Source organism: Amblyomma mixtum, chromosome 5, assembly GCF_055824585.1.
Source record: "Amblyomma mixtum isolate Tamu chromosome 5, ASM5582458v1, whole genome shotgun sequence".
Classification (NCBI taxonomy): domain Eukaryota; kingdom Metazoa; phylum Arthropoda; class Arachnida; order Ixodida; family Ixodidae; genus Amblyomma; species Amblyomma mixtum.
In genome coordinates this window covers 26,043,022-26,058,431 of record NC_143016.1, presented here as the reverse complement: position 1 = coordinate 26,058,431, position 15,410 = coordinate 26,043,022, and the positions used below count along the sequence as shown (strand labels likewise).

General features: G+C 45.7%; 1 protein-coding gene across 1 annotated transcript in view; it reads left to right on the top strand.

Annotated features, from left to right (window-relative positions):
- Window positions 1-15,410, top strand: part of LOC149341558 (uncharacterized) — a 125,058-nt gene that overhangs the window by 55,419 nt on the left and 54,229 nt on the right. Inside the window, exons 2-4 of the mRNA XM_089541992.1 lie at window positions 3,094-3,464; window positions 11,197-11,236; window positions 11,988-12,061. Of these exons, the coding sequence (XP_089398118.1) occupies window positions 3,156-3,464; window positions 11,197-11,236; window positions 11,988-12,061 (423 nt within the window). The 5' untranslated portion in view covers window positions 3,094-3,155. The remainder of the gene's footprint in view (window positions 1-3,093; window positions 3,465-11,196; window positions 11,237-11,987; window positions 12,062-15,410) is intronic.

Genomic DNA, 15,410 nt, shown 5'->3' with positions numbered 1-15,410 from the left:
GAAAACAAAAGTTGTGCATGTTCGTCACCGACAGCCGAATGATGGCGTCACTCTTGATCAGAATTGCATCCTGTTTTACTCGTTCCCCGCACAACGGAGAAAGGTGAAACACGGAAAACAGGGCTGTGTGTGGAAATAATGAGCAAACTCAACAATGGGCCAGTTGTACAAGAATTACGCGTCGGTGGTATTAGGAGCACTAATGACACACTCATTGTTGTGCGAGGAATACACGGACGTTGACATGAACAGTGGTCTTGTCTAGGAGCCCTCAAAATTTCAAGCCCTTCTGCCACGGTCCATAGTTATGCAGAACATACGCCAAAATGCGGAATAAGCGGCTTGGGCGCTAAGTAGCACATGATAGTGCCTACCGTAAAATGAAAAAATTTACTTGCTAACCTAGGCTGTGACTTAGTTAAAACATTCAGCAAAAGTAGTCATGCCCATTTTTTTCTCCAAGATGTCCCCCCGTTTTCTGGCCTTTCTTCGTCTATTTTTCTCTCTTCTTATTTTATTCTTCTTCTTTGTCTTACTTATTTTTTTTTCTTCCTTCTTCTCGTTCCTTGTTCTCCTTTCTTCGCTTTTTGTCTTCTCGCTTGACAGCTTAGATTGGCTTGGATCAGCTTGGATTGGCTTGGAGTCAAACCAGAAACTAGAATGGGCTTCGGCCGCACGATAGCACACAGTGGGCTCTCAATAACGTCTCTCACCATAAAAAGTGATGAATCCACAGAAAAATTGGTTTCCATTGTGGCCACCCCTCTCCCCTGTCAGATCCGCCATGCGCGTGAATGACGCCAGTGTTGCCAGCTCTCCACGCCGGACGGATCCGACGACGACGCCTGGGCGCAGCGAGCGAGACGAGCACCCAGGTGCGCCCAGCCGTGCCGCCGGGTTCACGCGACCATTCTGCCGCGGTCACCGGAAGCTCCTGCACGCCACCGACGCTGCCGCGCTTCAGACCGGATGCGACGTAATGAATGACGAGGGACGCACCGGTCGAAATATCCGCCGCGGGCAGTACGCGACAGCCGTAGGTCAACACTCGCTTGAGCTGGGTGGACGCTGGAAACTTGGCGATGGCGCTCGTTGATAGCCTTCGGCTAACATCCGGGGCTAAAATGGTCGCTCACGCAGAGATTAGGACTGCATCTGTTGGTCTGCGCACACAAATTGAAAAGATGTCTGCGGATGGCGTCTGTTATATAAACGCACCAAACAGAGGTCCATAGAAGCGAGTTTTGAATAAGTTTGACTGATGTAGAAAAATAATTTATTTAATATACATAGAGCCGTTCGTTTTCGGATAAAACCTGATTGTCCCCGATTTTTGCGCCTCGAACGCAGTTCTTAAAGATCGGGTTAAACCAGATTTCTCTCCGAAATTGGTCCTGCTAGAGCAAAGGAATGAGGTGCTCGTTAAGATATACGCAAGGGCATAAAGCAAGTATGTTTTCCTGAACAAAGCTGAAGACACTCAGGAAAATTAGCGGATATTATGTGCTTATTCTATGGGAGTGGTCTTTCAACTGGTAACTTCAATTTTCATGACTTGCTTTAATTTGAGGCTATGTTCGAAAAGTAAATTTTAGAAGCGAGACTCCAAAACATAGGTAGTGACCAGGCATTTACTAGGCATGTTGTATCAAGCTCTATCCGCGTTAACGTCTTTAGCTCTGGGGCTTTTGCCCGTTTATAACTGCCTCTGATGTGCCATCAGCTTTTTATCTGTATACAAGGCAGGCAGGTCTTGCATGCACATGAATTACTGCGTAGGAGATTGCCAGTTTACGCGACGAAATAACTGCAATAAACGAAAAAAAAAAACTAATTTGCTGAACAGCTCTTTTCTGAGCAACCTGTGATTTCCTTTTCGCTTGTGAAATACTGAGCGAAAATAGGGCATTTTGTGTCTCACACAAATACGAGCGCTTCTAGTAAACTGTCCTTTGCTATAAAAAGCTCCAAAAAGAATCTAGTTATGCAAATTTTTGCCGAATACTACATTTCCTGAATTTGAGCCAAAAAAACAACGCCTGGCTTTATCGCCTGCATTCTTGAAGAAATAAGACCCGGAAACGAACGGTATTGAATATACAATAAGCAAGAAGCGTATGGTAACAAAACTCTGTGAATGGTGTAGAAACAAATATTTAAAATGTCACTCCTGCATTGCAACCACATGACATCATCGACAGCTCTCAGCAGCGAACTGGACATTCGTGATGAAGATTTATTTTGCTACAAGAGCTTCATTGTGACGATGTTGGAAGAAGATGGCGCTTTTCAGATACACAGGCCAAGACCGACACCTGTTGACCTTTTTGGCGGCGGTATAATGGGCAATAGCGTTTACTAGTGTTACTTAGCGGCGGCTTCTGCACGGATAAATAAGTGCTTGTTGTTTGATGGTCTACCTTGTATTACATGTCTTGGATTTAGGGCGGCTTAGTATTTCTAGTTTCTGTGTTCTAGCCATGTTATTTTGTGCAGGGCATCGAAAAACTACGGCGTACAGTACATATTTAAAGGAAGATGTACTGGTTTCGAGCCTGCAAACTTACATTTTAGGTTGAGGGCTAAACCAATCATTTAGGTTGTGGTAAGCGACCAAATGGTCTTTATCAGTAAAGTGCAGAAGCTGAATTCTTAACAGGACGCGGAACTTAGTGGCATAAACGTAAACTAAAGAATTTTGTAGACTTAACTGCCCCATTTTTTTTTGTCAATGCCCAATCAAGTGCTAAGGAGTATCGCAGTTAGTTGCGTTCGGATTTGTAGCTTCTCACCCTTTCTTTACTGGCTGCTGTTCTTAATGATCGGCGGTCGTCGGCGGTGAAGGCCTCCAAGGCACTGCTCCGCTTCTTGCGAACTTCTGGCCTGCACGATAGGCTGTGACTTCACCGAACGCTGACTTTTCATAATGACTTCAATTTTCTGCTACTCTCTTTTCTCTTCCATTTTTTTTATCCCCTCACCCCTTTCCCCCCGTGTAGGGTAGCAAACCATTATTCTTCCAGTTAACCTCCCTGCCTTTCCTCTTATTCCTCCTCCTCCCCTTATAATTGGCGCCCAATGCACTGTCTGCAGGAGGCGGCGACGAGGTGCGGGTGTGGCTGACCGTGCCCAGCTGCACGCTCCTGGAGCCGCTCATGAGCTCCTCGGGGGTCGGCTGCCGGGCGTCCAAGAAGAAGACGGTGCACTTCGCGCTGCCCGGCCGCGTCATCCGGCCGCTGCAGTGGCGCGACGACGTCATATGGGCTCGAGTGGAGCCCGTCAAGGGGCGCAGGCACGCGACGACCGGCGGAGGGCACCTGTTCCAGCCTCCAGCTCCGGCGAGCGCCGACAGCGCCCACCGGCGCAGCGCCAGCAACTGCTCCTCCGTGGACTCGAATTACGCCAACACGTCCTCGCAGGAGGACAACCAGTCATCGTCCAGCAGGGACTCTGTGCCTGTGAGCGTAAGTGTGAGGAAAGGGCCGCATCAAGTCCAGGATTCATGGACGTCAGTTTTAATTGTCAGGCAGCTGTGGAATATGGTAAGGTACTATTACGGAAATGATGAAGTAATTATTAGTGTATTAGTGCATTAAGTCTCCCATTGGGTAGAAAAATTTCTTTTAAAGTTTGTCCATATCTCGCATCAAGTTTTTAACCAGTTGGAAGCGCTTTTGACCATAATGAAACGTTAATAGCAAAAGAAAAAATGAAAGCCTGCCGAGTGAAGATCTGCAAATATATTGATTGTTATGTTGTAATCTTATGATATATGAAAACAATTGCTCTCATGAACAACTTCCCGTTGAAAATTGTGCTTGTCCAGAATTTCTGGGTATCAAGAGCGGTTCATTTCAGAGATTCAGAGGTCAGCCTGAGCCAAGCTTCTCTGGTGTGGTAGTGTGCGATGGAGAAGAGAGATAAAGCACCACATATAGCAACTCTGGACTAGCCGCTGGTGAGGGACCGTATTACCTATCCCAACACCAGGACCGGTTGGTCCTTCGACTGTTTCGAGGTCAGCCATGCGCTCCATAGAGGGGATCACGTGGCGACTCGCTGCAGTTGACCAAGAGGAGGAGAGTTTGGATGAGGATGACGTCGCTGACACGTTTGTGAAAATAAGTTCAAGCACGTCCCCACTGCGCTTGATCACAGTTGGGAATTGAAATCTCAGTCGTATTTTGAACATCTGGTTTTCATTAAAGCTCATATTCTTTCGCATTTGGTCTGCATTGTGATGAGGTTTCTGTGGTCAAGAATTCAGTCAGTGAAATTTTGCAAAAAGAAGGATGTCACATCTGTGATGCCACTCCAGCAGATTTCCCTCGTTAGAGGTCCTCTCTTGCATTTACGAGTATGACCGCATTATTACACTCTCGAAGACGTGCTGAAGAATAGTGCGCGCAGAAGGAGGATTTGAACAAGCTTCTGCTCGGAAATAAAATTTTGCAGCCAGTTAGTATTTAAATGAGTGTAGTAAAGACGGAGCTGACTGACCACATACAGCAAGTTCAGCAGCAAGGATTTTATAACCCCCACATCGACAATTGCTAATAATGTGAAAGCCTACTGAAGGATTTCGAATGTTTTAGAGGATGAGATTCTGCAAGCAGCGATTTCGATGCAGGTGCGTAGCAATAGAAGTTTTTCAATACAACATCGGTGAGCATGTCATCAGAAAATGGTCAGAACATTTCTGACAGAATTCTGAGACCTGTTTGGCGATGAATTAACTCTGACTGCAATTCTTCGCTGTTTTGCGCCAGCACATTTTCATTCAAAACGGGTTGCGAACCATTCCGGAAACAGATCACCGGAGGCAAATAGTGTCGAATACCGCTCACCCCGTACATGCCGACTGGTTGTTTTCACTGCTTTGCAAGCCGACGACAACGTTAATGCAATAGTCGCTACGTTGCCGCAGCGTACAAAACTACCCTGTACCGCCGAGAGAGAATGAATGGCTTAGCGAGGAGAAAACTGAGGGCGCAGCGAGAAGCGATAACGGCATCGCGCATTTGGCGCCTTGATCAGTTCATTTTTTTTTCTTTTTTAGGACTAACATCGTTGTCACCGCAATTGAGTTCGAGTTTCAGTGAATGCTTTTCCTTTTACGCCGTTTATGCTCCAACGAAATATGCCAGGGTTAAGCAGTTTAAATGCGGTTACACTCACCGAGCAGCTCTCTGCATGCGTTGCATGCAGAGAGCTGCTCGGTGAGGCTGCATGCGTTGAACAGTTCCTCCTCTGTCGAAAGCTCGTAGCAACAGGAGCTCTGACGACGTATCTTTCCCAATCCTCGATTCAAATACCGCTCTCGCTTCGTTTCTTCCAAGCACAATTTGACGCGAACAAAAATGGAACAAGACGGAACAGGGCAACACGCGAAGCGTTTCGGAATAATACCGCCATTATAGGTATATCGCTCGTGTGCAGGCGTATACAGCGGACGGTGTTGAAACAGCGCCCTTAGTTTGTCGCAGATATTCCGCAAAGCATTCAAGCCGATTCCAAGCTTTCCAGTTCGAATTGCACGTGACGAAACGGGGCGCTGTTTTCTTCGTACTTTCAGCTTCAGCAGCAAAGGGAGGCTTTTTCGAAGCTTGAAAGGAAAACGTATAGATTACCCATCTTCCAATCCATGCATCAGAGCTTTCGAAAACGAACACAAACCGCATTTGAGCGGTGAGTAGAGAAAGGAAGGCTTGGTTTCTGGTTTTTTATCTAAGCATAAAAAAATATCCGTTCTATCCTTTCCTGCCTGTTTTGCGCTACTGGCATAAGTGAACGTGCAGGCTTCAGCACCAAAGGTCGCAGCGAGGGTGCCAAAATGGTCGATTTATAAGACCCGCCACAAAATGTTCATGCTCATTTCTCATAGTAAACAAGCGACGAACCGAGTGCTTCAACGCGAACGCATTGCTTTGAAGGTCTGAGACATACGAAATTGTTTTGCCCATTGAAGAGGCCTATAGTTTAATATGGTGAGGTGCTTTGACGCCGCTCAACAACGGAAGCCTTCTACGCTCTTCACATCATGATCGTATGTGTTCGATATCTCGGCGGTAACCAGAGGGGGTTCTCGAAGGGTCACCACGAGCCAAAACTTCCCCCGCAGCAGTGTCTGCCCAGGATCTCGTACCCCTTGAAGCCGGTTTTATTGCCTTGTACACGTTTTTCATTCCCAACTCTACTCTTTTCTTGCCACTGGACATTTCGCAGGACGTTATCGAAGCATATAATGATTTACCCGCGCTGCCGGTCATTTAATGCGGGAATTTCCAAGTCTCGCGACAGGAAACCGCAGCAAAAGGGCAAAGCCAGTACTTCTGTGTAATTGGTTTTTCTCCAATGGCTACCACCGCCGGATTTTACAATCTCTGAGGCCGTAACTTCCCGCCTTAGAGGTTGGTCTCTTAAGGCCACTCTAACTACCCTATGCCTCTCCCTGCTTTCTTTTTTTTAGATAAAACTATTTCATTCATTCATTCATTCATTCATTCATTCATTCATTCATTCATTCATTCATTCATTCATTCATTCATTCATTCATTCATTGCTTCCTGTCGACCCACCTGCACTTCGGAAAGACAGCCCACAAGCACAAAATCACAGAGCTTCAAGGAACGCCACCGGAGGCGAAGTGCACGAGAGTATGGCGTTGCCGTCACGCTTGAGCAGCTAAACGTAACGTCACGCATCTAATCGGCCCAAAGACCTGCTAGCGAAACAAAGAGTACTCCAGACTGAAAGTTCCGCGCGTGCTGTGCCATCCCTGAGTGAGCGCCAGTCTCTTCTTTTCGCTGCAAAACACCAGCAAAGAAGGGCATTCCTTGACTTCGGGTACTGGGATGAGCACCCGCCGCGGAAAAGAGCCTTCGGAGCTGCACGCATCTCCTTCAGTAGCGTGCGAGCTCGTTGCGTTGGATAGGCGGCGAAAAGGAAACAGAGTTGACTTGCAACCAGAAGTAGGACTTCTAGGCGGCTCATAATGTGTGTCGATGCGTTTCGCTACGCCTTTCCGTCAGAGCCTAGAGCGCGTGTTTTTGAAGCAAATATATCCCAGGCACAGAGCCTCCGCGATCAGTTGTGCTCTAGGATACTTGAAAGAGGTTTAGAAATAGAGAAAGAAATGTCACGAGGGCTACAGCGTTGTTAGATTGTGCGACAGAACGCTGTAAAAGTGTTAGTGAAGTTTGTTGTCGCGGCAAGGCGTTGAGGTAGTCAATTAGTTTGAGTAATATTGATGGGTTCTGTGTCATTCCTTCTGCTCGAACGTTCGTGGTTTGATGTTCAGACCGAAATTATTTTCCGGACAACAAGCCAGGAATGTTATGATGTCAACATCACCAACAAAACAACCAGTGGTTTAACGACAGTACTCGAAAAGAGCCAAGGAAGTCGAACTCGGCACATACTGAAGAAAGGTTGTTGGGACGAACCACCCAAGAATAGCACTGATGATCTGTACTGCATTATGCAAGGCGACTCTCATGCTCGAAGTCTACAGAAGATCGAGCAGAGTCTGCTAGCATTTGTGTTGCCGCTCCCGATCCCAAGCTGGAGGATATGGCGCGCATTTTTCAACGGACATTAAGAACCTCTGCATTCAATTTCTGTTCTCAGTAAAAGTCGATTCTGTAGCTCTTTCTGGCTTTGTTCATGTATATTCAGCAGCAGAAGACGTATTTATTGCAGAGAAAATTGGATTTTGAAATGTCGTTTTGTTTTCCCCTGCCACGCGATTCAAATTTGTGACGTCAAAACAATGAGGTACCCCATTTTCACCATTTGGATGTGAATGGCTGTGTATCCTAACCTTAGAGACCCACGCACGAAAAAAAAAAGCATTTTGATATCGACACAGTTTGCATGGGAAAGCGGCTCGTGGCGGCGATACCTGTATTTTTTTTCTAGAACTTTTCCAGCTTAAAATAGCTGCCTTTGCAGTGAAAATAGCTTCCATGTATTTGGAGTCCGGTAATATAGTGATGCAGGTAAACTTCACCTTGTACTCAGTGTGTCGAAGTACCCATTTAGTACCTACCACCTCGAACGTGTAGTCGATGTTTTAATTAAAACTGCTGAAGGATTAAAGCCTGGTTAGACGGCAATGGAGACAACCAGTCTGTCTGCCTTTGCTCCATTTACAGTGCCTGTTAACGGCTACATTTACTCTGGTCATGAGGAATCAGCACCAGCTTGCTAACTACTTGAGCGAGAACGGATTCGCAAATACTTAACCCAGCCTAGAAAATCTAGACAAGCGCTTTTAATTTGCGTGACCCGTGCCGCGTGGCGTTGAACACCAACTTAGTTAAACAAAAATAAATAAAAAGCCGAGCATGGTGGCAACTACCGCTACCTCGCTTCTTAGGGGACGCGCCTTCCTTCCTTCCTTCTTTCCTTCCTTCCTTCCTTCCTTCCTTCCTTCCTTCCTTCCTTCCTTCCTTCCTTCCTTCCTTCCTTCCTTCCTTCCTTTCTTTCTTTCTTTCTTTCTTTCTTTCTTCCTTTCTTCCTTTCTTCCTTCCTTCCTTCCTTCCTTCCACCCACCCGTCCACCACGGGGAATTTCGTATGTGCAGTACATCATAACGATTTTCAATGGTTGTCGAAAGTAGTCCGTGTGAGCGCAATAAGTACTGTATAGGCCAGGTTTTGCACTGATTAGGTAGAGTCGGTTATGATAATCATCAATTTAGGGCAGAATCTCCCCGCATTCTCCAGTTTTCTCCAAAATTACAAGTTCAAAATATCCTTGTTGAATTACATGATGTTCACTACTGGCCCCCGCATATTACAATAGTTGCTGATGTCCAGAAAAGCTGGGCGTGAATAATTCGCAAGTGCGCGAAACATAGCAATGAGCACCTACTATTAAATGCGCGGGTCATCACTTCGTCGTGCATGCTTCGTAGAGCTACAAAATTCCATACAGGTTATTGCTTGGTACTCTGGTTTGAGATCAATTTTAACATGGTGCACCTTGTGCGTCATTACCCATCCGTGGACGACTCAAGAACCAGACACCGACCGTTTAATATCAGCAGCTACGCAGTTTAGATACAGCCTTCCAAATTTAACCACCATGATACGGATCCTGCGAAACTTCAAGAACGAACCTCGCATCCTATCAAGGTCTAGGAGAACGACTCACTCACCATGAAGCCGAAGACCAAAACATTGAGACCAGGCCCCGACAGGTCCCCACTACTTCTTCCCCACCCAAACCCAATTTCCCCAACTGCACGCTTTCTGGCTTCGTTGCGTCAAAAAATAAAATTCAATCAATTTTGAAGACAGTTCAATATATCTCATTTTAGTAAGCGTATTTTCATGCTGTGGGGAACACGTTTAAAGCCATCTCAAATGGTTCCAAGCTGAACGGGAGAAATCTCATTAGAAAAGTAGCATCTGGTCGATAGTTAAAGGGAATTTTATCTGGATTCAGAGTAATACAGTCTGTTTCTCTCAAAGGATTTTTTTTTTTCGGGTGAGCGCTCGTGCTCCGCTCCGGCGTAAACTTTCAGCTCTTAAACTAGCAAACCGGACCAAGGACGAAAAATAAAGTTTTCTTTCTTGGTATTGCTCCAAGAAAAGTCATGCAAACAAATTTTTATAAAATTTGGTGTAGCAAAGGACGCCCTAATCCTGCTTTTCTTCGCAAGTCCGAACTCTAATTCGATGCAAGACGACATCTTAGCCGTTGGTGCGGAGTATACACCGTGAGCAGAGTCTCTCGAAGTTTTCGAGTTTCACCACAGTTGCCAAAAGCAGCTTCGGTAACAGTCTTTCGTCTCCGTCGCTTGGTGGGCACCGGAAGTGCAGGTAATAAACACTTCTAGGAAAAACAAAGCTACTGTAAGCCGATAGAATGCTCCTCTTTTACTGCGGTCCTCCCGGTTTACAAAATTGGTGTGTCGGTGCTGAGCTTTCGGTAGATCGGAAGGGGAGCGCGGTGCAATGACATCTGAAGCGTGAAGTCCTGGTCAGAACTTCTAACACTTCAAGTAATAGCTGGCCATTCGCCGCCCTGGTTACGGCGTTCTGCTTCTCAGCACGGTTTCGCTGATTTGCTCTTCGCTGTTCCGCCGGCGTTTCTGTGCAGGCAAAATAAAAAATCTCCCATCTTTTCGAAGTTTACGCTCATATTAAAGCACTCCGCGTGGCAGAAGTTAATCGGAACCCGCCACTGCAACGTGCCTTTTTTTGTACGTTTGCGCAAAATTTTTTTGTGTGTTTGAATTTTAATCCGTGTTCGTTCATCGACTTCACTCTTAAATGAAAGGCACGTTTTTACGATTTCTTTTAATGGTAAGGCTGAAAAAAAAACTGATAATTTTTAATATCCTTAGTACGATTGCAATCGGGATAATTTAAGGGCCGTTTTCTGTGGATTTCTGAGACTTTCAAGCAATCTCAAACTAATGAAGGGAACCGTACTTCATCGTTGCATCGTTATGGGGCATGCGGGATCGGGTTTTTATTTCTTTGTTCGGTCATTCGCGTATAGCGAACAGTGACCACTTATGTTACGTGATTACGCGTTCCCGCTTTATTAGACTTTTGCGGAGTTCTACAGAATAAGCCTGAATATTCTTTTATCAGCTTAGTTTTGGCATCGAAATGCTCCTTATTTAGAACTGCTCACTAATATATGCATTTTACACCGGTAAAACCAGCGGGAATTGAATGAAGGCATCCTGTGTTTGGATACCTTTCATTTCCAAAAGCGGCGGTTAAGTACTGGGCTTTGTGGTGGCTCTAGAAAACGGGTTGCTGTAATCTGAGGCGAAAAGCAACAGTTTTTGAGACCGGTTATAAAACCGGCGCAACAACTTCCCGAAATGAGGCGGGCAACTGGAGCCGGTGACCCCACGATTCAGGTGGCCACGCAGCGGAACCCAATACATTCTCGTTCTTTCAAGAACTGCCCGAGTTGCCGAGATTAGAAAGCGCGTAGAAATGCTCTGCCGATGTGGTGGGCGTGTTTCGTCGACCCGGTTTCTTTCTTACACAGCGTCGGCAATAGAGATTATTTCATTCATTTCAATTATATTTGTGCTGTCATTAAGCCTACGCTGAATTCTTTTATTATTATTATTCTCTCAGTGGTTGGGCCATGATTTTTTGCTTAAAGAAAAAAGTGGTTTTGATTAATTCATCCTTTTTTTCTTCTTCTTTGAATACCCAGAACATCGTGATCCTTTCGTGCTCTGGACAGCGGTCGATAGGTAAGCCGTCACGATACTCACGTCTAGAATCTCTGTTGATTTGTTGAGCAGCGTACAATGTGTCAACTAAAAAAAACTCGCTAACGTTTGCAGGCAGACCACTACAAACATTGTATTATCCTTTTTCCCACGTGATATGCAGCGCTGTCGTAATCAATTTAAGCTTTCTGTTCAGGACAAAATGTTTGGTGTACCGGTGTCTGCGGCTCACAGTGTCAGTGTAAATCGAGTGCATTGAACATGTGGTATTTCGTCAAAAGTTTAAAATTTATATTGGTAACCCAAACCGACCAACTACTGCTGCAATACTGACAAAGCGCAAAAAAATTTACAGAATTTCATTTTCTGTGGTGATGCCAGTGTCTACCTTGTGCTGCTGAAAGTAGGCTTACGTAGACAGTTTTGCTTTATTCATTCCATGTACGGTTCTCAATAGAATGAAATCCTTCCCTTTCTTCCATTTAGCTGCCAAAAAAAGCCAGTAAAGATCGCAGCCACAGTAAAGCTCAACATGGACGGCCGCAGTGACCTTTTTTTTCAGAAATCCTAAAAGATATATTTTTGCTGATTCTAGTGTGGTTATACCTAAGGCAAAACAAAATAAATTCTTCGAATAAAACGACATAGAATGTGTCACAAACACCACGACGTTGTAACACCTCTCTTCTTATAGACCTCTTGCACATTAACTTGTAAGATAAAAGAAGGAACAGTATGCGCTAAGCTGATGGAGTTTATACGAATCTTGCAGTTCACATCGGCTCTGACTCGACGTCTGTCGACAGCAGTCCAAGTGAAAGCAGCCGTGGTGACTCGGACTATCAGGTGAGCAGCCATTGTTAAGCGACAGCTATCTTCCACGGGATGCGACACTCAGATTTAATTACAAACCAGTAATGGTGGCTTCTCTATAGCTAATAAAAAGAATCGCATTCTTTTCAAATGAAAAATGGTGATCTTGACAAACCTCCCCCAAGCTTTCCGTGCTGTTTTGCTACGGTTTGTTTTATTTATATTCACCACTGTGTGCAACTGCTTATCTCAAAAGGAAGTTCGTCAATGAGCACAAAAATTGTAGGATCCATGACATCGCAGCAGGCCACTTATGGATTTTTAAGTGGCCTCATTTTGGTTGCTGCGATGATATCCGATGACATTCGTTGTTAAGTTTAGTGGCTCATGGAACAGCAAAAAGGACGACCGGAAGCAGGTAGGTAAAAAACGTGGATCATTTCATTAGCGGGGCGATTGACTCAACATATCGAAAATTCCTGCGATGGTGTCTCTGGTCTGGAAAAGACAATGCACCTTCTTCTTGAGTTGAACAAATGGAGTTAAAAGTTCGCGCAGTTTGCAACCCTAAAGTGCGTGCCTGGAATCCTAAATAGTAAATATGTGGCTGTGCTTTGCGTGATTCGAATTCCAAAGTACCGTTTATTGATTTGAACAGCTATGCCTGCTTGTTAGAACACAATTTCTCACCACGAAACTGCCTTGCCTGCTAATAATTCTCCGGTGCCTCTGTTGCCAAGAATGACTGCAAGTTTCCTGGCGCCGGGGGAAAAGTTTTATGGCACGTGCAGTTACAGAAAACGACTCGCACGAACTTGACTCTAAGAACTCCTCACTTCGGCCGCAAAAGAAAAAGAAATTAGGGCAACGTACGATGCCAGTTCCATCAAAGGATTGAGAATTATGAAAACAAAACCATTGAGAATTTCTTCTGTCGGCTTTATATGGAGAAGGGTGATGGGAAGAGTAAGGATTTTATTTTGGAAGAACGAGCATTACGCATCGCGTCCTATCTCACGACACGGCTGGCACAAGTACTTGCAAACCATCCCGTCTAGTTGTGCAACTTACAGGACCGAACACCTGATCCCCAGTATGAGTCGCAGTGCGCTCTGTGATCACGTGATCCACTCGTGGCGTGTGCCACCAAACGCCCTTCGTTAACGAATCACTTCCTCGGCCTCAAACTTTTTCCTTCATCTCGGCCTTGCTATCGTTATAGAAGCTGCAAGGCCAGGTCTGAGGCTGCACAAACAACATAAACAGCCCCCGCAATGAGTAGCCAATCACAGGTCGACGTGCAGTGCCCCTTTTGGAACCAGAGATGGGCGCAGAGAAATGGAAGAGAGAACATGTTTTGATGATGCTTTCGAAGCATTCCTATGATAACGAGATGCTCGCGAACTCCTAAGATCATCAGTGCATTTCAGGTTCCCTGACGCAAATGAGCGTGCAAGAAGAAAGATTGCCCTCTGGTGACGATTTTGCAAGCGCGCGCAGAAGTTGATTGGTCGCAACACGTGGCAGGCTTAAGCATGCTGCACCGAAGGAAAATCTTGTTACTTGCCAGTCAGTTGCAAAATCGGCGTTTGATTTTGCTCCAGCGAATTGACGGAACATTGGGCACGCAGCTGATTGCACCTTGAAGCTGATTTTGCGTGAAACTGTATTGTTTAACTAAAAAAGTGGTATTCTTGCATCGTGGCACACAGGTATGTTCGGCCCCTAGTAAAAGAACAGCTGCTGAGAACTGAGTGGTTCTTACTGCGCAATGCCATTCTCTCAAATTAGTGACATAGCGGTGCTCGCTGCAGACTGAGACAAACAGTAAACTGAATTTTATAGCAACACAAGGCGTGTTTATTGCTGGGAAGGTTATCTTGGTCGCACAAACGTTTCCTCATTTATTTCAGGACCAAAACAGTTGTTTAACGTCGCGAGGAGAGGTTATGCTTTATTTAGTTGACTCAACTGCCTAATAGTTGTCGTTGAAGTGTTCCTAATACCTGATGTCTATCGCTCAATGTTTCGCGTCCAGAAACAAGGCACTGGCGAGGAGTGCAGTCTTATTTTTTTTCTCTAAAGTACAAAATAAGAAAAGCCAGCATCAAGCTTGCCACATACGTGCCAGACGTTGTAACACCTTGCTTTCCCTTCGTCTTGGGAGAGTGATTTTCTGTTTCTTCTGCTTTCGCTGGAGCGATTTGCGCAATCAGCGTCTTGCAGTGAAAAACTTTTACGAGCGCTTTTCTTTCTGCTCGTTGGAAGCACTAAAACTCGCTAATTCCACGCCGCCTGACTGAAAAGAGCGCTTAAAGAGCGCATGGTTCAAGGATCCGTGAATGAGCACATTGTGTTTCTGTTTTTACCTCCCTCTGCATTTGTTTTTTTTTTTTTTGCGCTCACATACAGTAGCGGTGCATATTGTCTTCCCTAGCCCGTAAAGTCAGCCAACTCGAACGGACGTTTCGGCGAGGGGAGAGCGCAGTACCCATGACGTAATGAGCCACGTGACCGCTTTGAGCGCGGGCGGATTGTTGCACTCCCCCACCGCTGCCGGCCGCAGGAATAAATATAGCACCGGGTGCCCTAGTTTTTTTCTCAAGGTCACGGTGCTTCGCGCCCGACGTAACGCACAGTCCTCCTAACTGCATTGCGCCGGGAAACACTCACCCATGTCAGACTGCGGATGCGCTTGTGTCCTCACTTGGTGTTGTGCGAGGCGATCTCAACCAACGTCTTGAAGGGTGAGCTCTGTTTACTTGTATCGAGTATTCGGGTGTCCGTAAGGATGTTTCTGTAGACTAGCTCGGAACGACTCGCAACAACGCTTTCTGAACACAGCACGTTTCTCGACTGTTGTAAAAAGTGGCCTGTAACGATCTCGTTACCGCGCTCGTAGCGTCGTTGGCGGAAGTGGACAATGTATTTCATGTAATATTTTAGTATGTGACTCTTGAGCATCGCCTTCGCTTTCAGTGTGGCAGTTCCGCTGGATATTGCCAGCAAAGTTTTTGGTCGAAGAAACGTCAGTTTTATTAGCTAGGACCAACGTGCAGAGTACTAAAGAGTTGCAGGCATGCCTATGCAGTTCCCTTGACAGGAATAAGCACACTGCGATTAGGAACGCCATGCTACCATAATAAATGCAAATAACATGAGCCTCACAAGTGGCACAGCGGCTAACGTATTCTATTGCGCTGCATCAGTTAGCGGAATCGAATCCCTACTTATGTGGTAGGGATTTCAAGCTGCAATTCCAAACTGTCGTGTGCTGTATGGTGTCATTGCACATTAGAAAACCAAAGTTCACAAAAAACAACTTGGAGGCCTCCTCTTCGGCGTTCCGCTTAACCCCGCTGCTGCTTTGGGGCGGTTAAAA